Genomic DNA, 24,799 nt, shown 5'->3' with positions numbered 1-24,799 from the left:
TGCCTGTCGATATTTGTAAACCATATTTTTATTTGAAAACCATATTTTTATTTGAGATTTGTATTTTATTGGCATAATCTTCACTTGATTTTTATTTTATTTTATTATTATTTATTTATTTATTTATTTATATGTTTATTTATTTATTTTTTGAGGGGAGTCTTGCTAGGGCTGGAGTGCAGTGACATGATCTCAGCTCACTACAATCTCCACCTGCCATATTCAAGGGATTCTCCTGCCTCAGCTTTCCGAGTAGCTGGGATTACAGGTGTGCGCTAATTTTTGTATTTTTAGTATAGACGGGGTTTCACCATGTTGGCCAGGCTGGTCTCAAACTACTGACCTCAAATGATCTGCCCACTTTGGCCTCCCGAAGTTCTGAGATTACAGGCATGAGCCACCACACCCAGCCTTGATTTTTAACCTATGTTACTTTGAATACTTCTTTTGTATACAGCATTTGGTTGATTTAATTTTCTAAACTTTTCCCTTCAACAGTTATATTTCTTGATAACTGACACACTTGTGTATTTACATTACTTTGTTTACACTTTTATTTTGAGGCTTTTCTTTTTATTTTTCTCACCCACCCTCTACATGTTGTCATTCTCAGATTTTCTGTATTTCATCATTTTTAATAAGAGTAATTTAGAAGTTATATATTCTATTTTCATTTTAGAGTAGTGTTCTCTATAATAAATAAACAAGCCAGACAGAAAAAAAATTGGGAGAGGAATGGAGAAGAGAACAGGAAAATGGGAGCCTGAGAGAAAACAGAGGAAAGGGGGGGTCTTCCCACAACATCTGCACAGCAATCTCCATCTTCCCCACAAGAGAACCTGCAACCCAGGGGGTCTACAGGGCTCCCCGCGGTCTCTTCGGTGGCTCTCAGCCCATATCAGCCACAACTTCATTCAAACCGGCGAAAGTGTTTCCACTCCAGGCCCTAAACCAGAAGTGATTTTTATCATGGAAAATAATTAAAATGCCTCACCTAGTCAGCACTAGCCTCACCTAGTGCAGGGGAACAGGGATCGTGGCAGAAAGAATGCACCCCAGAGGCCACAGAGAGCACCCAAAACACAGAGCAGCAGCATCCCACAGCCACCCCAAAGGCTGACAAGGAGACAGAGGCCACACGTGGCACAGGACATTGATGGAAAGCACAGCCTTTCTTGGAAACCAGTCGTAGACACTGGATAATGCTTGGATCCTCTCCTCTGAGACAGGACAAAAGCAAGCAGGACATATCTCTGCCATGAGTAGGACAGCCCCAGGGGTTGGGGGATGGGGGACAGCAATGCCACACACCATTTACCACATGGTTGAAGAGTAGCAGTGGTTTCCTCATCCCATTGAATATGTCATTGGTTGCACATAACTGTGCATGTATATATGTATGTATTTCTCAGTTCTCAGCATTCATTCATTCATTCATTAACTCTTTTGTCATTTTCATATCGTTCATGTTTCTACTGACCTATCCTACTCTCTTGCCCTTTGACAGTGATACAGTATTTGGTAGTCTCAGTAAATCCTACCTGACAATTAGAGATAACACTCTGGTTCCAGGACATTCCTTGCATGATTCTATATTTATAGAACATTTTTCTGTCTGAATGCACTATAAGTTATAGTAGTTGACAAGTTAGGAGAAGCCACATAAAAGCTTCTTTTGAATCTCTGGGAAGCTGCCACCAGGACAGAACAAGGCAGGCAGAGTCGACTGGACTCCTCTGGAACCAAAAGTATTTCAACCTCAACCCTAAATGGAAGGAGAAAATCCACAGTCTTTATTACAAAGTGGCCTTTTTCAGGGACATGAAGAATTGCTGAAGGAAGCAGACTTTTTTGGAAGTCAGTCAATTGTAATCGGGTCTGCTGCTGTGGAACTCTCTGGACTCAGGATTCTTTGGTGAATGGGAGGAAGAATCTCCAAGGTTAGAAGCGAAGCTGCCAAAGTGGGAACTGACCTCGGCCCAGGCCCCTCTCCCCATTTCAGACTGGAAAAAATGAGAGTACAGGTGACAAACTGTGCAACATAGCAGATCTAAGCTGATGAAATCTTGAATATATTTCTTAATTGTATGAGAAATGACTAATATTCCTTTCATTAAAGAAAAACAACCTTCCGTCCATAAGTAAAAAGTTAAAAAAACAAAGCAGTTACAGAATCCAAAAGACACAAACAATTTCAAGCTTTAAATTGTACTTGCTTTGTACTTGTAGGGAATCATTGTATGTTTTTTTATGAAAAAAAAATTTTAAGACAAGGGTCTCACTATATTGCCCAGCCTAGACTTGAACTCCTGGGCTCAAGTGATCCTCCCGCTTCAGCCTCCCAAGTAGCTGGGCCTACGCTGTACCTATTGTACTGGTAGAGGGTCTTTGCATTAAAAGGGACCTTAACAATAATCGAGACTAGCTGCTTCATATTATAATTGAAGAAAATGAAGTTCAGAGAGATGAAATGACATGACAAAGTCACCCAGATAGGAGGTGACAGCAATGGATTTTGGCCCAAGCCTCTAGGCTGCTGGTCCCATACTTGCTCCACTACCCCATGCTGCCTCCATCCCAGGTCTCGGAGTTTTATCCTCCCCAAAGCTAGTTGATAATATAGACATGGCATGCCCAGCAGTACTTCAGAAAGGATTCCCAGGTGAAAACCAAAATGCCTGTCTTGCACTGATAAACTCAGTGCAACAGGTAAGAAATTCATGAAATTCTTTCTCCATAAGATACAGAACACAATAAAAAGTTCGCTAGTGGCTCTGAAAATGTCATGGAGGATGAATCCTTAGTGAGTTAAAAAGAAGAATTAGAATGTGCCAGGGGAAAGGATTTGGACCTTTCTGATGAGTGGCAGTGGTATATGTAAGTAGAGGCAGGGGCCAGCCTGAGTCTCTGAATGACAGCAACAAGCTGAGATCTTGCCTCTCATCCCTACCAACACACACTGGCCATGTAGCATAGCAAGAAATAAAAGTTCTTCATTTTAATCCACTGAAATTTGAAATCCAAACATCCATGTGAATGTTCGTTACTGCATCATAACCCAGCCTATCCTGATTCATGCAAGCACCTACTAAAAGGTACTCAATAAAAGATGGTTATCATTTGCTGGTGAGGTTGCAAAGAAAAGGGAACACTTATACACTGTCAGTGAGAGTGAAAATTAGTTCAACCATTGGGGAAAGCAGTGTGGTGATTCCTCAAAGAGCTAAAAGTAGAACTAACATTAAACCCAGCAATCCCATTATTTGGTATGTTCCCAGAGGAATATAAATCATTCTACCATAAAGACACATGCACGTAAATGTTCATTGCAGCCCTATTCACAATAGCAAAGACATGGAATCAACCTAAATGCCCATCAGTGACAGATTCGATAAAGAAAATGTGGTACCTATACACCATGGACTATTATGCAGCCATAAAACAGAACAAGATCATATCTTTTGCAGGAACATGGATGGAGCTGGAGGCCATTATCCTTAGCAAACTAATGCAGGAACAGAAAACCAAATACTGCACATTCTCACTTAGAAGTGGGAGCTAAATGATGAGAACTCATAGGCACAAAGGAGGGAACAGCAGACACTGGGGTCTACTTGAGGGTAGAGGGTTGGAGAAGGGAGAAGAATGGAAAAATAATTATTGGGTACTAGGCTTAATACTTGGGTGATGAAATAATCTGTACAACAAACCGTCATGATACGAGTTTACCTATGTAACAAACCTTCTCCTGTACCCTAGAATCTAAAACAAAAGTTAGGAAAAAAGAGTGCACTGAATGAAAAAAAAAAGAGGTGGTTATCATTAAGAATGCACCCCTACAGGACTTTCCCAGTGCCACACCATCAGAGATTGAATGGTAGGCTAGAACAGACCATTGGTCTTATGCAGATTCTTGGATAGGGAAAGAAAAGTACAACCAAGGACAAGTCAGTGTCAAGATCAGATTCAGGGAAGTTAGGAAGTGCCCAGATAGACCATAAGGAAATTCCAGTTATAAAGCAAATCCTGGTGCCCTGGTGCATCATGCCCCTAACAGACTGTATCAGGCCTTTTTCCTCTTGCCCAGAATTCTCCCGCTTATTCACTAGTCAGTTCAGATTCCACTTATTCTTCAGACTCTAGTTTTAGTTCCATATATTCCCTCAAATTTCCTAATCCTTCAAGCCTCTACTATGTGCAAAATAGACCACGCAAAGCAGGTGCTTCAGCAATTATTACTTTTACTTCCCATTTTATACTTAATCAAACATTTGGTATAATCTGTTTCAAGTGTGTCAATCTTGCTTCTCTAAACAGACTACAAGCCCTGTGAAAATGCCATGTGTTTTACTGCTTTTACAGTCCCCCACAGAAATGATTCCAAGGGACATTTTTACACTGATTTAAATGCCAGGGAGGAAAGAACATGATATAATCCTTGGGGCTGAGGACAATTTGTTTTAATGACTTTGGAAGAAAGTAGGGAAATTCACTAACTGGACTTTACAGTAATACTTTAATCTAGCTAAATAGACATACTCTTTCTTTAGGTGGAAATAAATTGTTATAAACCCTACATGTCGGTTGGGTGTGGTGGCTCACACCTGTAATCTCAGCACTTTGGGAGGCCAAGGTGGGCAGATCACCTGAGGGCAGGAGTTTGAGACCAGCCTGGTCAACATGGGCGAAACCCTATGTCTACTAAAGATACAAAAATTAGCTGGGCGTGATGGTGCATGCCTGTAATACTAGCTACTCAGGAAGCTGAGGCAGGAGAATCGCTTGAGTCTGGGAGGTGGAGGTTGCAGTGAGCTGAGATCATGCCACTGCCCTCCAGCCTGGGCAACAGAGCAAGATCCTGGCTCAAAAAACAAAACAAAACCAAAACAACAACAACAAAACCCCCTACATGTCTTTGATTCAGCTCTGTTCAAGTTAAAATTAAAACCAGAGATGACAAGTAGTTTAGCAGGAACCCTGAGAAAAACTACAAGGAAGCATTTTTGAGAATTTAAAACACTTCATTAAAAATTAGCATTTGTTTTAATAGATTAAAAAGTTAAGTATTTACATACCAGTTATCATAAACTTTAAGCTAAATCTGTATAAGTTGTCTACTTGAAATCATAAGGTTAGGTTTTGTCCAAATCGTTTAACAGCACTGAGCTAATTAGTCTATAATATTGAAAGTTAGCTTTCATAATTCCAAAGACTGTTGGTACGTAACCTTGCAACTATCAATATTTGTTACTGCAAATTTTATTGGTTAAATGCAGAAAAAGTAGTTGGTGAAGGTCAAGATGAAAACAGTGTTTGTCATGAGAGGTTGATCCCACAGAGATGACCTCCCAGAGATAACCTCCTGATCATAACTACTCTGGTCTACTTCTAATCATTCATCCTGGATAGTGATGTTGTGCAGATTCTCTTAAAGTTAAGTAAGTGCATTCCTCCTTAAAGGAATTTATTTTACAAGTAAAATAAAGTAGCTTCAGTGTACCTTAAAACATGGAGCACAACTTTTATTTTCTTCAACACATATTGCAGTAGAAGCACTTTTAATCTGTCTCTACAAAACCAACTCAGAATTTTCCCTCTCTGTGTACTCCTGCTGCTAACAGCTTGGTTCATTCTCCCCCTAGGAGTCATTTGGCTTGCTCCCAAACCCGTTTCTATCAGTTGTACAAGTTATTGAAATGACATAATTTAATTGAAAATTAGGTAAACCAATGAAATGTGTGCATAGAAAGAAAATGAGTTTTCTTTCCTATGAAAAAAACAAGTCAATAAAGCCTAGGTGCCATTTCTAAATACTGTGCATTAGGTATGGGTGAGATAACTATAAAAAGGAATAACAAAATCACTAAAATCTGGAGGTGTTCTGCACTTAGACTATTTTACAAGTGTCAAATTCTTGCTTCACTTTGAAGAAACCAAAACTGGGAAGGGTGGTTGATATAGTTTAGATGGCTATGTGCAAGAAAGATCACAACTCCAGCCAGGCGCAATGCACACAACAAAAGATTGGCAAACAAATGTACATGTATATGTTTTCAGTTAAAACAGATTGTCTATGTATATGTTTTTGTGATTCACTGTCTTAACCACATTTTATCGTATATAACTGACCAATTACTACAAATTTGTGACTTTGGATATGGGGCTTCTGCTCAACTTGTTAATTAAACGATTGTAGAGATGACACAAGTGTATAGATAGAGACAGTGCAATGTTATTAATCAACTTAGGAGATGCCAGAGTAATGTTGGTGCCGAGCTGGAGGAATAGGAACATAAACCAGGATGTGGACAAAGTTGAAGAGATGACCCATAACTTCCTTTATATTTATTTTCTCAAGAAGCTATGAATTTTCCCAACTCTAAAGACTGTTTCAGCATTCATCATTTTAACAGCATAGAACAAGCACTTATTTACAAATGAAACGACACAAAAATCAATAGCAGGGAGGAACCACTGGCTACTATCCTGAAAAGAAAACATAGCTCTTCTTCAAGGTCTAACTTAAGAAGTTGAAGGCGCTCACACACCTGGCACAAGGAGGATGTAGCTAGGCCAGGCCTGGGGTGCAGAGGGGCAGGGGTGTGGGGATGGAGAGGAGGGGTCCTGACTCTAGGGGCTGTTGTCCAGGACAGCAGGTCCACCTCCTGAGGGTTCAGCCCAGCCAGGAGTGAAGTGATTCCAGGAGAGAGAAGCCTATCACACTGGGGCAGCTCTCAGTTAAAGATGAACACCCGTTACTGAACTCTCTATCCCAAGTTTAGAAATCAACCATCACAACCACCACTGGCCATGTCTTAACCTGGTACTCATGACTCCCTGCCAGAGTGGTCCATCACAGGAGCCCTGGGCTAGGGGAGACCTAGGTATCTGTATTCTGAAAACTCCTATGGGCAGTTCTGACCCACTCTTCATGAGCGACCTTCATGAGAATCGTGAATCTGCTGAAATCAACTGCAAATGAATGTGCATGTGTACAAATGTTCAGCATTCTGGAGCGCTTGTCCACAGCTTCCATCAAATTGTTTTCATCAAAATTTTGTAACTCAAAAACATGGAGAACCACTGTTCTGAACTCAGTTCAAGTCTTCACCGTCCTGGTTATCTCCACAGTACGGAGGAAATCTGAGATGAGGCCGAACACAGCATTCTCCCATACACAGCCTTCCTGCTGTACGTTCTCTCTCTATTTTTTTTTTCCAGACTCCAATCTGTTCCTCTTTCTTCACTTCTATTTTTACACTGAAAAGTTTGGGTTTCAAAATAACTGTAACCTAAGAATTCCTCAGATAAAAGACACAGAAAAGTAAATTTCCAATTTCCCTTACCCTACTTCTCACATTCCTGTATGGTTTTTTTTATTAAAACACCTTTTTTCAAAAAAATGAAGGGCACTTTATGTCTGTTTTTTCTATTAAGTTAATGACTTGAACAAATATACACATATTTATTTTAATTGTCAGCACCATGGCTTACCTATGTTTTTAAAATAACAAATTATATATATACATAGCACTCTTTTCTCCTGTGTCTTGTCTCAACACATGACCATAACAAGAAAGGATACAATGTTGTATGTGTTAAACAGGCTCCAATCTGTGCTGGTAGTTTGGTTTTATAAATAAGAACATTCCCTGTCCAGGAATAAGGCCCAGGCATTTGGATTTTCCAAAACAACTCTCTGTAACCAGGGTATCCAAATAAATTCAAGCATTTCAATTTCAAAACTGATGTAGCTATCTGCTCCTTATTGAGGTTCCTCTAAGTGCGCATTAGTTAAATAAGCCATTTTCTATTATTTCTGAGCAAAATGAATATTCACTATTCAAAAGGACATGCCCTATTATAATTATATAACCAGTTCAAATTTGTTTTTAAGAAATGTAAGACAGACTTGAAATTTCAACCTGACAAAATTGCTGAAATTAAGCTTCAAGATATATTCGTTCATTTGGAACATTTCTAAGAAGCCTTAATATCAAACCTAAAATGTATAGTAATCAACACATTTTTCTGAGATCCAGATTTCAGCATAGAGGCAGTCTCAGTATAGAGCAGAAAAAACATGAAATCTGACCTCATCTGACCTGGATTATAATCGCAATTTATCTCAATCCAGTAATTTAACCAGATCCCTTCTTGGTGGAATGGAAATAATGTCCATCTCACTCATAAAGTTATGATGAGAATCACTTGGGATAACAACAGAACAAGCCTCTGTAAACTGGGAAGAGCTGTCTAAAAGCAAGGTACTATAAATGCTGTTCCTTTTTTAATGCAAAAGCCCTCCAAAATGCATAGGATGCTTCTTGCACACAAGTCATTAGAATGACGTGACAACACTTATCTGGGTGGGAATGAAGGTGAGAAAGAAGGGCCAAGGTAGCTGAAATCCTTAGCAGAACAAGCGCTCCCTTGTATAAGAGGTGCAATGGGCTGACAGCTTCCTGGCCACATCTTTTGACAACCCTGGTGGTCAGTGTCAGTACTTTGTGCAAACAGCTAATACACTAGGAGGTCAGCAGGCTCACAGTGATGGCAGCTTGAGGCTCTCTCTGCTCTGGCAAACAGCAAGCTCCTATGTTTCTAATGCAGGGCTGAGTGTATCTGATTCTGCAATGCACCTGCCACGCCTGGGGAGCTGTTGGGAGAGGGAGCACCATGAAGTTCACCAGCAGCCAGAAGAAGATTCCTGAGAGGCCAAGCCAGGTGCTACCTAAAGAGGCCAGCATGTGGGCTCCACATTTCTGCTGAACACGCCTGTGCCCAGAAGTGAGTACCATCAGGCTGAGGTCCCAGGATACGCTCACAGTTCATTTCTCTTTATCTGAACAGAGAAAATCATGTACTTTCACACCTGTCATGCATTCCATGGGCTTCTAAACATTTTTTAAAAACGGAGATATAATTCACATGCCACAAAATTTACTATTTTAAATTTACCATTTCACTGTGGCTTTTGGTATATATACAGCTTGTGCAACTGACACCATTATCTAATTCCAGAATACTTTCATCACCCCAAAAAGAAACTCCATTCCTAGCAGCAGTTGCTTCCCATTCCCCTCTACCCCCAGCCTCTGGCAACCACTAATCTACTTTCTGTCTCTCTAGATTTGCCTATTCTGGACATTTCATTAAAAAATGAGTAATGCAATATGTGGCCTTTTGTGATTGCTTTTACTTAGCATTAGGTTTCAAGGTTCATCCATGTTGTCGCATACATCAGTGCTTCATTCCTTTTTATAGCTGAATAAGTTTCCCCCGTATGGGTATACCACATCTTGTGTACCCATTCATCAGCTGATAGACATTTGGATGGTTTCCAACTTTTGGTAGATGACAATATGAATATTCATGGACACGTTTTGTGTAAACATGTTTTCAGTTATTTTAGGTATATACCTGGAATGCAATTGCTGGGTCATTTCTGGGCACTTTTGAACCCTAAAGTTTATGTCATCACCCTCTGTGTACCAATTTCCATGGCAGACAGAAATAAATACAGTTCACAAGGAACCCCAAAAGCCAAAGGAGAAAATGAAGACAGGTAGAAAGGCAAAAAGGGGTTCTGCATGAAGCAATATATAGCTGCTCTCAAAGTACCACTAATAATATATTTCCCCTGTACCATAACACTGCAGTAGCCATAGTTAGGATGAGGGGACCAGCACTGGGCCTAAGTTGGCACAATCCTCTTAATAATAAGAACAATGAACATATAATGAGTGATTCTTATGCACAAGGCACTGTGCTGAGCACATTTTATGGACGGTCTAATAGTAGAGAGGAAAGGAGAAACAGCATTATTGAAAACAAACACTCACTGCAGCCAATTCTGCCTTCTGCCAGAGTGGCGTAATTCATGTCTAGGACAGGCCTGGAAGGAAAGGGGAAAACAGAGGAAGCTAAATTGCCTGAGGAAGAAAATGACATTTATTTGCTAGAGCCAGGTAGGGAGTAGGGGTGTTGAAGGCTTGAAAATGGAAAAGGGATTGATGTGTAGATAAGAGAAGGCAGGAACAATGGAGCAGGGGCCTAAGAAGAAAGGACAGCCTGTAAGAAATCCCAATAGCCAAGAAAACTTTAGTTTTAGTTGATTTCTGTTTTGAACCACATTGTTATCTTCCTCCTTTTCCCTGAGACCTTCAGTAAGGCCTGTGTTGGTGTCACTCTGGAAGATTAGAGAAGTGGGCAGTGCAGAGCAAAGAGGAGACAGCAGTGGCCAGAGGTGAAACACTGAGCTAGCAGCAAGAATTCAAAGAGAGATGACCAGAACAGGTAAGCCCCATTATTATCAGAATATTGGAGGGAAGAAAAGGTACTGAACTTGTAGTACATGGCTCAAGCCATTTTAAGTATTAGGGGAAAGGGTGACCCCAGAAGCTGGAAGAGATGCGATCACCTGCCTTTCATACTATAATCTGCCCAACAATGCAACAGTTATGTTATAAAGGGTGGGTAACAGGGAGTAGGAGGCAAATCCAAGATTTACCACTTTAATGTTCACTGCATGACAATGGACTCATGACCTTCAAGACTTTGCGGTGCCATTCCTAGGAATGGTCATAAAGTCCCAAAACATTCTCAGTGCCCTGTGGAAGTCAAGGACTGTTCTCAAGCTGCAGATGAAAAAACTCTAGCACGAGAGTCTCCTGGACATGACTGGGTCCACTGAAGTTTTTCTCACACATCCTCCTGCAACAGTCACAGCTAAAGGGCCTTGAGGCCACTTCTGTAGCAGGGGTTGACAAAAATTTTCTGAAAAAAGCCACACAGTAAATACTTTAAACTTTGTGAGCCAAGAAGCAAAATCAAGAATATTATTAATAAATAGGTACTTATATAAAAAGAGAAATTTCTACAACTTTTATGGATGAAATTCAAAAAATAATAATTGTGCACAATTTTTAGTAATACAGATCTGTTAATGAGAAGAATGTAATTTATTGATAGCATTTTTTTCCACTGGGGTATATACCTGGAATGTACATACCCCAAATTAGTGTTTCCCAAGCAATGGGGAAAGGACTCCCTATTCAACAAATGGTGCTGGCACAACTGGCTAACCATACACAGGAGACTGAAACTAGGCCTCTTCCTTATACCATATACAAAAATCAACTAAAGATGGATTAAAGCCTTAAATGTAAATCCCATAACTATAAAAACCCTGGAAGACAGCCTAGGCAATACTGTCCTGAACACAGGAAAGAGCAAAGACTTCATGACAAAGACACCAAAAGCAAACACAACAAAGCAAAAATTGACAAATGGGATCTAGTTAAACTTAGGAGTTTCTGCATAGCAAAAGAAACCATCAACAGAGTTAGCAAACAACCTGTAGAGAATGGGAGAAAATGTCTGCAAACTGTGCATCTGACATAGGTCTAATACCCAGCATCTATAAAGAACTTACATTTATAAGAAAAAAAACAGCCCTATTAAAAAGTGGGCAAAGGTCATGAACAGACACTTCTCTAAAGAAGATTTACATGCAGCCAGCAAGTATATGAAAAAAAAAAAGCTCGATATTACAGATCAGTAAAGAAATGTAAATCAAAAACATAATGAGATACCATCTCACACCAGTAAGAAAGCTATTATTAAAAAGTCAAAAAGTAACAGATGCTAGCAAGGTTGTGGAGAAAAGGGAACATTTATACACGGTTGGTGGGAGTGTAAATTAGTTCAACCATTGTGCAAAGCAGTGTGGCAATTCCTCAAAGAGCTAAAAGCTGAACTACTATTCGACCCAGCAAAACCATTATTGGGTATGTACCCAGAAGAATATAAATCACTCTACCATAAAGACACATGCACATGAATGTTCATTGCAGCCCTATTCACAATAGCAAAGACATGGAATCAACCTAAATGCCCATCAGTGACAGACTGGATAAAGAAAATGTGGTACCTATACATCAGGGACTATTATGCAGCTGTAAAACAGAACAAGATCATATCTTTTGCAGGAACATGGATGGAGCTGGAGGCCATTACCCATAGCAAACTAATACAGGAACAGAAAACCAAATACTGCATACTCTCACTTGTAAATGGGAGCTAATGATGAGAACTCATAGACACAAAGAAGAGAACAATAGACACTGACTGGGACCTACTTGAGGGTGGAGGGTGGGAGGAGGGAGAGGAGCAGAAAAAATAACTATTCAGTACCAGGCTTAGTACCTGGGTGATGAAATAATCTGTACCACAAGCCCCCATGAGACAAGTTTACCTATGTAACAAACCTGCACATGTACCCCTGAACCTGAAATAAAAACAAACAAAACAAAAAACAAACTTAGTTTATCCTAACATCAAACTGATTACAAATGTTCATCTGCAGGAACCATTCTTAGCTTATGGGCCCGTACTGTTATGCAGCCACTGTTACCTGAAGCAAAGTGAATGCTGGGTTATCTATGTAGAGAGTCTGTAATGCAATATCCTGATTCAGAAATTAGACACCTCAAATGGACTCTGAAGTAGCGCTTGAAAGATCCAGCTGTTCCTCGAACCCATCGGTCTAGTCCCCCAGTGATAGAAACAACCATTCTTTCAGCCAGTATTTCCTGAGAACCTGCTATGTGCCAGAATTGTCATAGTCACTGGGGATATTGTGGTGAGTAAGACAGATGAGCTCCCTGCCTTCCTGGGGGATGAGACTGCAAACAAATGTTAAAGCAAGAAAAAACTGTCAGAGAGTGGTCGTGCTATGGAGAAAATGAGAGACTATATTGGAGGAGTAGGGATAGGAAGCTACTTTGGATGATGCAGTGAAATAACCAGTTCCTTTGTCCCTACATTATTCTCAATCCTTTTTTTTTTTTTTTTTTTTTTTTGAGATGGAGTCTCACTCTGTCACCCAGGTTGGAGTGCAATGGCACGATTTTGACTCACTGCAACCTCCGCCTCCCGGGTTCAAGCTATTCTCCTGCCTCAGCTTCCCAAGTAGCTGGGATTACAGGCATGTGCCATCACACCCAGCTAATTTTTGTGTATTTGGTAGAGACAGAGTTTCACCATGTTGGTCAGGCTGGTCTTGAACTCCTGACCTCAACTGATCCACCTGCCTTAGCCTCCCAAAGTGCTGGGATTACAGGCATGAGCCAGCGCATATGGCCATCAATCCTTTTTTTTCAATCAGACATTTGTGTTTTTTCCAGTATGATGGAGGTGAAATAGAATCTCACTGTGTTTTGATTTTCTTTCCCTTCTTATTAATCATCATTATATGTAAATATATATATTTTTTTACTTTCAGGTTTCCTCTTCTATTAATCCCTGACTGATTTCTCGTTTATTTTTCTGTTCAGTTTTCTTTTTCACTTTGTTGGCGTTCTTTCAAACTTTTGGATATTGATCTTTTATTGGTGCTATATATTACAGATATCCTCTCCCAGACTATCCCTTGTCTGTTAACTTTGTGGTGCCTCTTGTTTACAATATTTTAATTTTTATCTGGTAAAGAATTCACTGTATATGAGAATTGGTTGTTAGCTCCCTTCTCAGCAGGCAAATATAGAAAAAAGCATGGATTTTTAGTTTAAACCTTCATTTCATCCCTTATAGCTGTGTCTTGCCCAAATTTATTAAAGTGTTGAGCCCTGACTTCCCTGTCTGCAAAATGAGAACAATTCCTACCTCACGGTTTTGTTTTGAGAATTAAATGAAAGAATATATGCAACTCTCCTAGTACAGTAGGCCCCTCCTACCTCACTCTTAAATTATAAGCTGCTTTGAAGGAATTATATTCTGTACAAAATCATGCGCAGCACGAATACTTAGACTTTGTTTATTGTGTTGATTGAATTTATCTTTAAAATGCATATAAAGTACAAAGTATAAGAATATGCACTTAATTGACTAAAATGTGGAAGACAAGACTAGAAAAACAATTTAGCAATTAGCTCTTTAACCCACAATTACTCCAACTGTCCTCCCTTGAACTAAAGAGGTAACAGAGTGGTAGTAAGTGACCCAGTTAATAGGAAATTTGTAAACATTCTTTTGAGGGAAAATGGTATTTCAAAAGCCTGGAATCCCATTTATACTGTCAATCCTACTATGGACCAAAATCCATAGAACAGCATGTTGTAAAAGATATTTGTAATTAGTTTTGAGAGAAAAAAAAATCACAAACTAATGTGAACAATAAGCCTTAACAGTTTCATAATAAATGAGTTATATGGGGAATACATTTATAATACAAACACTAACAAAAATGTACTAGTTATGGCTAGCTTTTATTTCAGATTAAAAAGAAAAATTCCAACTCCTCTGATCCCTGAGCATATTATATATGCGTTACGTTTCAAGAATAATAAAAGAAATATTAAAAATGGCAATGAATATTGGGCTTTACCCATCACAAGCACACACATCTGTACGTTTTTGGTACTCACAGGCCAGTGCCCCAGCTGGAAACACATGGCTGAACACAGACCATATTCATTGACTGAACTCTTTCTATGTGAACACCTGCAAGGTGCTTTCACCTACCTGCTCTCGTTTCATCTTCACAATAACCTGTGAGTTAAGTATTAGTAACGTTTGCTCAAAGGAAGAAACTCAAGTTCAGAAAGGATATGCCACTTGTCCCTATTCAGTAAGCAGGAGAGCAGAATTTAAACTGCTAACTGCAAATATGAAAATATAAGCTCATCTTATAGATTAAGCTGCACCAGAATGAAGTATTTTCATGAAATTTGTAAAACCATGTAAACAGGACTCCAAGATCCCATGTATTACTTTCACTGACTTTTCCCATGTGCTACTCCTGAAACTGCTGAAGGAAGAGACCTCCTTCTATGGCCTAATTACTCTGAGCTCAATGAGCACGTATTTTGCTAAATGGGATTTTTAAGTGATTGTGCTCTAGTCAAAGTACATGAAAAATAAACTAAAATGACTTGCTGTCACATTGTGCACAATAGCAAATGCTGTAAAACACAAATATTGCCTCTGATTTAGGGCCGGATTCTGAAAACATGTTTGGAAGTCATTCAGCCAGCTCCAACGACAAATGAGTAAGTGATGGCCATGAAGACGGACTGACATGGAGTTGGATTCATCTCATCAGAGGCCTTTGGCCCATTTACACTCAAGGCTTTATTTATTCAAATAATTTGCTTTATTCCACCCCCCTAGAGAAGAAGACCAGCAGACCATCATTCCACCCCTGTTCTTTGCAAAGAATCTAACATAAACAATGTCAACAAGAATCATTGCATTTAACAAACTGCAGGATGCACCATGGCACTGTTTGTAAGATGTAAATGGAGTCTTGTTTTATTTCACTGTTCTGCTAAATTCAGGTATCTGCTTCATTTTAGATCTCGGTCCCCGGAAAAGAGGCTCCCGTGCTGTATTCAATACTGTCAAATATGCAGATTCAGTGAGCCATCCCAAACAGCGAACGTGAAACATGACCTAGATGATGTCCATTTAGACACGGATGATTGAAGGGTTACTATACTGTGGTGACCTTTGGCATTGCTTGACACCCATCTCCAACTCTCTGACTATGGCACACAGCAGGATGGTCCCTCTAGCATTGGGTGGGACTGAGCAACTGGCTCTGAGCACTGGATTGTGAGCAGATGTAACGTGTGTTGCTTCCAGGCTAGAGCTTTTAACAATGCCATGCAAAGATCCTCCAGAGCATTCACCCTCTGCCAAGGTGACCAGCAATGTTCCAGATGGCAGCTGCACTGCTAGCCTGGGGTCCAGAGAGATGCAGTGACAGCACAAAGCAGCACCCCCGCACCCGCAACAGATATCTGGCAAAGGCAGAAATAAACCTCTGCTAGCATGAGCCCGGAGCATTGTTTGTGACCACAGCATAAACTGGCCCCTCTCACCCAATGCCTCAGGCACACGGTGCCATGAAAAAGGGCTTGGTGTTGATTAAATTGAGTTGATCTAGTAATAAGTTAACAGATTCGTGTAATTTAGTATCTGAAGTAAAATGTTATTATCTTGTCAGGGAAAGGTCCTTCCGCCCATAGTTCACTTGGGCCCCCAAGTGATCACCGTGTTCCAAAATCTGTATTAAATAGACCTAAGCAAAATTGAAAAGGAAAAGTTACAGTTGTAACCTTCCAAACTGCCAGCTCCAATTTATTGGTCTGCCAAGGTTCTGAGTTGTAAACAATAGAAAGTACTCTGGCTAGTTAAGCAGAAAAGGATTGATTAAAGATTTATTAGTTTACAGAATCTCAAGGGCAGAAACACCATCTCCAGACATGCCAGTGTAGATGACATAGCCTCACTGCTGGGCATGGACACCACCCTGAGGTCTGGAGGCCTCTGCTAGAATCTCGGCCACTGAGCTACTCTGTGGCCCTCATGCACCTGCTTTGCATCTGTAGGGTACAATCCAAACTCTCATGCAGGTGTATCTAAATAGTGAAGCCTAGGTCACATGAATGCAGTTTGGGTGCAAAAACAAGTGGCAATGATTTTTTGTTTTGTTTCTTAGAAAGGAAGAGAATTCCTCACACACAGGAAAGATATTCAAAGGTGTGACCAAAAAGAATAGTAAATACTCACTATATCTGTGGTAGTGCCTAATGGATAACTAAGGTCTTCAGTGTTCATTTTAGTCACAATCAACTTACAGGGCCTTCCTGGTGCCTGCAGCTCTTCTTTTTCTCTCCAGTAGGGTTTCAATCAATCCCTGTTTGTACTACTTTCAGTTGGGTCTGTCACTTGCAACCCAGAGAGCCCTAACTGATACAGAAATAATCATGCATTAAAGAATCCCAGGCTAGTCAATTGCAAGGGGGGGCTGTGAATATTCAGATGCCCTGAAGAAATTTTCATATTTTTTTTTCCTGCGGGGTAACTATGCAAGACAAAAAAAAAAAAAAAAAAATCAAAGAATATGAGACTTTGGTTTGAGAACCCTAATTGGGATCATGGGCTAAATACTGATACTTAGGTTCTCTCCTAAAAGTCCTCAAAATGGGGGTCGGGTGTGGTGGCTCACATCTGTAATCCCAAAACTTTGGGAGGCCAAGGTGGCAGGATCGCTTGAGCCCAGGAGTTCAAGGCCAGCCTGGGCAACATAGTGAGACCCTGTCTCTACAAAATAAAATAAAATAAAAAATTAGGCCAGGCACAGTGGCTCATGCCTGTAATCCCAGCACTTTGAAAGGCTGAGGCAGGCAGATCAAAAGGTCAGGAGTTTGAGACCAGCCTGGCCAACAGAGTGAAACCCCATCTCTACTAAAAATACAAAAAATTAGCTGGATGTGGTGGTGGGCGCCTGTAATCCCAGCCATTTGAGAGGCTGAGGCAGGAGAATTGCTTGAACCCAGGAGGCAGAGGTTGCAGTGAGCCGAGATTGCACCACTGCACTCCAGCCTGGGCGACAGTGCTGTAGTTCCAGTTACTTGGGAGGCCTGAGTTGGGAGGTCGGGGCTGCAGTGAGCCATGATCGTGCCACTGCACTCCAGTCTGGGCAACAGAGCAAGACCCTGTTTCTAAAAAAAAAAAAAAAAGTAAAAAATTAATAAATGTCTTCACAAATAACTTTTTACTTTAAAAAATATTACATATACATTGATCATATGGGCATATATTCAATGAATTAAAAATGTCAGTAGTATACCCAAGGTGCCAACTTGTTGCCAATGCTACTTGGAAACAAGGCTATCTATAAGACTATATGTAGACAGAGAAATAGTTAATGTTTAAAGAAAGATAGAGCTAGTTAGAAAGGTATAGACATATATTCACACACACATTGATGTTAGGGTCTAGGATTAATAAAACCAAAACTACCCTATACTCTGTTTCTAGGTGCTCAAGTCCAAGGGCTGGTTGAAATAATAGAATAAAACATGAGAAAAACAAAAACCTAAGAGCAAAACTGCATAAAAATTATACTGAATACTTAAGGCATGCCAAGGACATCTTAGGGTAACTTAACGTTTCTCTTTTCACTAAGAATGGCTTTCAGGACAGGGCAGGGGCCCTTGGCCTTTGTTTAGGTCAAGTGGCCTGAGCCAGCTGATCCAGGGTGAATATCAAAGAGACCAAGCCCTGGAGTCCAGTGAGGTGAGCTGTATTGCAATAGCACTTGAGGGAGAAGATCAAAGGATTCAGAAAGCTGGGATTTCCATAGCAGCCCTTTTCCTTCTCTCTTCCACATGGCAGTCATTAACTCTTCCTCCAACTCAGTGAGAAATCCCAAGGTTTTCCAATAAATTTCATTCTAAAAAATTTAATTGTTAATTATTATAGGCACATATAGTTGTTTATTCTTTAATTCTTTTTTCCTTCCTTTTTTGTTTAAGTTAGGCTAGAGCCCAGTTCCTGTTTGTAACCAAAAGAATGTTAGATTAACTAAGTCTATTCCCCTACGATCTTACCCTCCCCAATATCCAGCTCCAGCCTTAGGTAACTCATCTTCCTTAACGGCAGCAATTTAAAAGGACCTTTGACTTTTCTGAACCTAGTAGTCATGTGCCACCCTGTCACTGAGCTTAGCAACCTTAGCCTTGATTGTCACTTTTTAGGAAAAATTTTAACAACCTCTGGCTTATAGTTGTAACTTCAAATGCCTTCAGAGATCAGACAGGTGAGGTAAATGGAGAGAATGGTGAGCTGGACCTCACCAGACTCACTATAAGCCCCATATAAATATATTTATGTTCAAATACTTAAAACACTGTGTGGTTCAAATAAAATTCATGAGCCAAATTTACCTCCTGAACAGTCAACTAGCAACCCAGCTTGCTATTGGTTTATATTACATATGGGTCTAGATTATAAGGCTCTTAAAATTCAATTTCATTCAATTACTTGAACAGGATAAAAATGCTCCTTGTACAGCAAATTTTCCTATCTTTTTTTTTTTTTTATCAGAACATAAGACATTAATGGAGCTAACATGAGGTATCTAGTGGACCCAAGTGGTGTTTTTAAAAGAAGCTTATCAATGCTGGTAGATTCCTCCCTCAGTGTGTGTCTTATGGTAAGTGAAACAGGCTCATGTTACTTTCTATGAACCACAGAACAAAGCATGCCAAACTCCTTAGAAACACAAGGACTCCAAAGGTATTACAGCACAGATGGAAAAACTCAAATGCCTAGCCTTGATAGTCTTTGGTTTAACTACTTGACCTGATTCTCTTCACAGACTAAAAAGGAAATTCAATTCTATTTGAGAAAACTGACAAAACATTCTTTTCCTTGGAGAAAATGGACTGGGACAAATTACACACAAAAAGCTAAAATCTCCAGCACCAGTGGTTGAAAAACAATCGAGCCTCCATTAGCAGTTCCTTTGCCCACAGAATGCTCTCTGAGGAACTACGGGGTTTGGAAAAAGTGCAGGCCTCTATTCTTCATCCAGGACACATCAAAGTTGTAATAAAAACCTGCTTTTCTTTGTGCAACTAAGCTACTGCTATTTCACACCCACATATTGCTGGAGCTTATTCAATTACCCTCAATGACTTTGTTTAAAATGAAAATGCTTTGCCTCCTAAGGACAGTGTGAGAGGACTGATTAATGTTGCTCCCTGAAGAACAGAAGTGTAGGTACACAGACAAAAACCTAAAGAGCTGGAAACTACTGCTGGGCCATGTTTCACAAGCAATTCAAATCTACCTTCAAGTATTTTGTAAAGCGTAAGGACTCCTAAGGCAGTTGGATATATCAGGGGGCATCCTATGCCATTTTTCCTCTTTCTTCTTGATGACAATCACAGAATTAGAAAACTAAGAGGATGACAAGAAGTGAGAAAGAAAAACCAAATTTTGCCATATGGTTTTTCAGGAGAAGGGGAAACAGTTCTTTTTTTTTTCTTCCCCCTGACACATGGTTCCAAAAGATCTGTAACTAACGAACCAAGCCAGCACATTGCTGGGTTCTGGAGCTCTGTGACTCAGAAGTCACTTTTCTATCCAACATATTAAATGTCAAGTAAAATACATCCGATAAGAGAGATGAAATTTTTTCGGGAAGCTTGGCCACTGAGTGAGTGTCTCTCCTTTGCAAATGAGCCCTGTATGTTGCATCGGTTTTTTAGTTAGATTGCCAACCTATAAGAGATAAAACATCCACCCAAGAGCTGCATTAAAAAGCATAAATCATGGAGACCATATCTAGTCCTCTATAAATCCCTTCAAAAAGAACTTTATCCATAATCATAATAAAGGTCTGTTTCATTTAAGAAAGAAAAAAACCCAAACAGAAACACATGCAGATAGAAAACAGAGAGAAGATGAAAGAATCACAGTGATATTTTTATGCATGCATAGTACGCGAAATTTGGAGACGAAGAGTCCCGACAGAATGCTTGAAGAATCTGTAATACACAAGAATATATAGGTTCCAGGGTGCGCATAATCAGAAAGGGCAGTATTTATCCATCATCTGTCATCGGCTCTCATTTCGCAAAGCTTGAAGATTAGAACCCCTGATGTCAAAAGAACTGAAAATATTTAGAGCTAGTTCTTGCATGGCTCTGTGAAGAAGGGGATGAGGGAAGAAAGAATTATATTAGGGCGATGATTCACTACTCTTTTTTATAGTAGATTGTTTTCTTTAAGAGGAGCATAAGCTATGATTAAAGTGGCAGAATTTTGGTGCCTCTAACACCTGGTATGGAAGCAGAGTAACAAGAAATACCTGGCAACCCAACTATTTCATGCAGGTTTTCATCTACCCAGAAAGTTGTCCTCAAAATAAAATGGAACTTTTTCTCCTTTATCAATCTGGGAAGTGCCTGGGGCAAAGTAACCAAGAACCTAAGAGTGTTGTTGATCTGTATTCTCAACAAACAAAATCTAAATACACTATGATCCAAGGAGTCTAACAAATAGCTTCCTAATTTTATTTCAATTACTTAATGGTACATTCAGCTTAGATTACACTGCTGTCTTGACGTGAGGCTGAAAAGAAACAAGATTTGTCCCTAGAGAGATACGGGGTTATTGAGCTCTGTTCCCAGAAGTGGGAGGATGGATTAGATAACTGAGCTTTCTATAGTTTTAGGGAATATTTTAATTCAACTGTGAAATAATGGGAGAATAAAACAAATCAATATCATCACTATCTAGGGATTTGGGGAGGTTAGATGTATATCCTGAAAATAATAGCTAGGGAGAAGGAAATCTAAGAAAAGTTTTACCTTAGGATGCTAAAAACTTAATATTTTAGAAATAGCAAAAGGCTCATTTATTTCTTATAAATTTTTAACCAAAGACATTTACAGTTACTGAATAGGCTGAAATAGTAAGATTCTTATACTTTCACATATTGGGGTCTCAGGAGTAAACATTTACTAGGGATCACTATGGGAAATGCAATCCTTCCCATCAAGAACAACTGTGGAGACAAAACATTCCATCCAAAATGGATTATCAGGACTCAACTTGTACAAAGCAATGCACAAATCAGACTCTGTCGTCATTCCAAGTGGGGGAGGGGTCAGCATGAAGCAGGGTTGCTATGGGAAGGTTTCTGGGCTATGAACCTTGACTTGAGGAATGTCCAAGGATGAAAAGGTCAGGAGTCATAAGAAAGGGGGATGGGGCCTTGCAGGTAGAGGAGTCAGCATAAGCCACCTTTGTAGGTTACAGTGAATGACATTTGGAGACCGGCTGAGGCTAAAAAGCTGGGGCAGACTGTAGAAAGCAAAGCTACCATTATTGAGAACTAAACATGCCAGGCACAAAGCTAAACATTTCCTTTACTTTTTTCCCTAATTTAATTTTAATAAAACTGAGCCCCAGGCCACAGGCTCGGATTGCTTCTCTTTGTTAGCCACACTCACTTCCTAGATGACCACATACAATCTCTCAGTTTTAGTGCCACTTGTACTTGGATGACTCTCAAATCACCACCTTCATCCTGGACATTTCCTCCAAGCTCTGGACTTACACGTCCAGCTGCCTATTTGACATTTTCACGTGCATGCCTGAAGGGTATCTTAAACTTAACGTGCCTAAAACCTAATTCCTGCCTTCCATCTATCCCCCAAACAAAACAAACGAGAGAAATAACTGCTCCTCCTCATCCACCTTCCAAACACATCCAGAAACCAACCACTTCTCATCACCTCCACACCTACCACAGCAAGCCACCCCCATCTCCAGCCTGAATCACTCGCGCAGCCTCCAAGCTCCTAGTGAGGATGGGTGTGAACCTCCCCTCCAGAGTCCCACTGAGTCTACGCATTCCAAACCTGTCCTTTGTAGGACAGGCTCCAGCCATCAGTATTGTTGTCTGAGGTAGAGACAAAGAGTTAAGAGTAATTCTTTGACAGGTGACAGCAGAAACAACAGATGCTGAGTGAATCTAAAAGAAAAACTGCAGGGCGGGGTTGAGGGTGTCAAGGATGGAACATTTGAGGACATCCACAGGGGAATAAAAGAAGTCCCACTCTTAAGAAACATCACACTGTTGGCTAGGCGCATGGCTCACGCCTGTAATCCCAACACTTTGGGGGGTTGAGGCGGGTGGGTCACTTGAGGTTAGGAGTTCGATACCAGCCTGGCCAACATGGTGAAACCCTATCTCTACCAAAAATACAAAAATCAGCCGGCCTGGTGGTGCATGCCTGTAATCCCAGCTACCCGGTAGGCTGAGTCAGAAGAATCGTTTGAACCCGGAAGGCAGAGGTTGCAGTGAGCCAAGATCAAGCCACTGTACTTCAGCCTGGGCGACAGAGCAAGACTCCAGCTCAAAAGAAAGAAAGAAACATCACATTGTAGGTCAAATGTCCGCCGCCTTGAGCAGCCTTTCTTGACTCCCCAGGCAGAGCTGAAGGCTCAATTACAGGCTTGGAAATCACCGGATGCCTGTGCTAAGAGCCTCCTCCACGAGAATCTGAACTCGTTTTGTGCCTCCAGCACCTGATGCCTACCTGGTAAGCCCTTGGCAAAACTGTGCTGAATGTTTAACATGGTGTCACAGACAGTGAGTTAGGAACTTGGAGAGGAAGTGGCTGCTTTCTTCTGGAGGAGCTAATGAAGACTTTACATAGGAGGTGAGGTTTGCGAGATAGAAAAACGTATTTCAGTTTATCCAGGAAGTTAGCACTGATGGCCCAGCAAGGAACAGCAGTGGTGTGGAAAGACGGAGGGCGGAGGGCGAGGCCCGAAGGAAGCGAGGAAGGGAAGCCGCGGCAGCAGTGCTGGGTTGTGGTGCTGAAAAGTAGGCTAGCACTGGGCAGCCGAAGACAGCAGCGAGGCAAAGGAAGAGTTGTTCCCTCCCCTCCAGGACCGGTGGCGGGAAGCAGGGTGGAGGTGGGGGAGATGTCTAAAAGATACGACGAATAGCCGGGCAACGGAAAGTAGCTGCTTTGGAGAACGTGGTTGAGGCTGGAAGCAGGAGTTGATGGGTAAAAAGATGAGGAGAGCTCATACCTGTGGTTCTTTTCATTTCCATGTACGATGCAAATTACCGAGCTCCAAAAAGGAGATGAACCCAAAACCTTAACAATCAGAGGCTAAAACTGGACCAATCAATTAGGTGTGAGCCAATAAGTTAATGAGGTAGGAGGCACAACACACGGTCGAGAATTATAAGACAAACCCAGGTCATTACTTGGGTCCTCGAGGATCCAATTAACTTCTCATTAAGTGGGGCTGGGTGCTCGGCTTCTCACCGGGCGCCAGCCTCCAAGCCCCCAGCCAACGCCTGGAATGGGACTCCAGGGAAATTCGGCCAGCTGGTGGATCTTCAGCGAGATGACCGCAGTGGCGTGGACAGGCCATTCACGGCGATACGCACCCAGCTCTGTCCAGGCCTGGAGCGGAAGGCTGGGAGCCGCACAGCACACGAATGGCAGCCGCAACGCCTTCCTTTCCCTTTCCCTGCCTATCACGCAAACTCTCCCCTACTAAAATGTACCCTCCCTAAGAATAGGGCTCCGTCCTTCTTCGCCGGATGCGCGGAGCCCAGAAGGGCGCCCGGCCACGGCGACGCCCAACAAGTACTGGCTGAATAGTGAATGAACTCCGCTCGGCCGCACTTCAGTCTATTGGGCAGTGAAGGATGCGACCTGTGGAGCCGCCTAAGAGAGCACAGGGGGAAGAGAAGAAGCGGAGGCCTCCGGAGGTCCCCGCGGGGCGACCTGCGGGACCCGAGCGCCGGGCTCCGTATTGGGGTCGGGAGGGGGATTCTGGTCCCAGGCCCAAGACCGACGGCTTTGCAACTGACCTTCCGGCGGGGGCGCCCGCGCGGGGCACAGCAGCCAGGCTCCGGCGTCCCGCTCCCACCGCCCCCCGGCGGCGCCCGGCGCCCGCTGCGCACGTAGGTCACCTGCCTCCTGCTGGCGCCACGCGGCGAGCCCGGCGCAGGCTGCAGGTGCGGCCCAGGTGGCCGCCAGGCCGGGCCCGGCAGGGCGCTGCGGGCTGGGGACCCGGGCCCGGCGCGCCGCAGCTCCGCGCACAGCCGCAGGCCGAGCAACAGCGCGGCCCCGAGTAGACACCGGCGCAGGGCGCCGCAGCCCCTCCCAGGAGGCCTCTCCCGGGCCATGGCGCTACCCTTGGGGTCCCGCGGGCCGCGCCTGGCCGGCAGCAGGGATGTAGCCCCGCAGGCCGGAGCGGCCAACTGTGGGAACTCCCCCGCGGGCCGGGGCGCGGGCTCAGACCCGCCTCCCTCCCTCCCGACCGAGGAAGCCTCGGCGTAACCTTATCCTGCCCTGCCGAGCGCGCCCCGCCGCTGGAAGGGTGGTGGGCCGAGCGCGGTAACAGGGCGCCCTCTCCGTCCCTCCGGAGGTGCCAGGGCCCGGTTGTGCAGGGTCCCTCA

The 24,799-nt window shown here is 42.1% G+C and overlaps 1 protein-coding gene across 2 annotated transcripts in view; it reads right to left on the bottom strand.

The window, feature by feature from the left end:
* METTL24 (methyltransferase like 24) overlaps positions 1-24,526 on the bottom strand; it is a 103,566-nt gene extending 79,040 nt beyond the window's left edge. For both annotated transcript variants that reach the window (XM_023206022.2, XM_023206024.2), the window contains exon 1: positions 24,209-24,526. In XM_023206022.2, the coding sequence (XP_023061790.1) occupies positions 24,209-24,526 (318 nt within the window). The remainder of the gene's footprint in view (positions 1-24,208) is intronic.
* Between the last annotated feature and the right edge of the window lie 273 nt (positions 24,527-24,799).

Source organism: Piliocolobus tephrosceles, chromosome 5, assembly GCF_002776525.5.
Source record: "Piliocolobus tephrosceles isolate RC106 chromosome 5, ASM277652v3, whole genome shotgun sequence".
NCBI classification, from domain to species: Eukaryota; Metazoa; Chordata; class Mammalia; order Primates; family Cercopithecidae; genus Piliocolobus; species Piliocolobus tephrosceles.
This window is presented reverse-complemented; position numbering and strand designations above follow the sequence as displayed.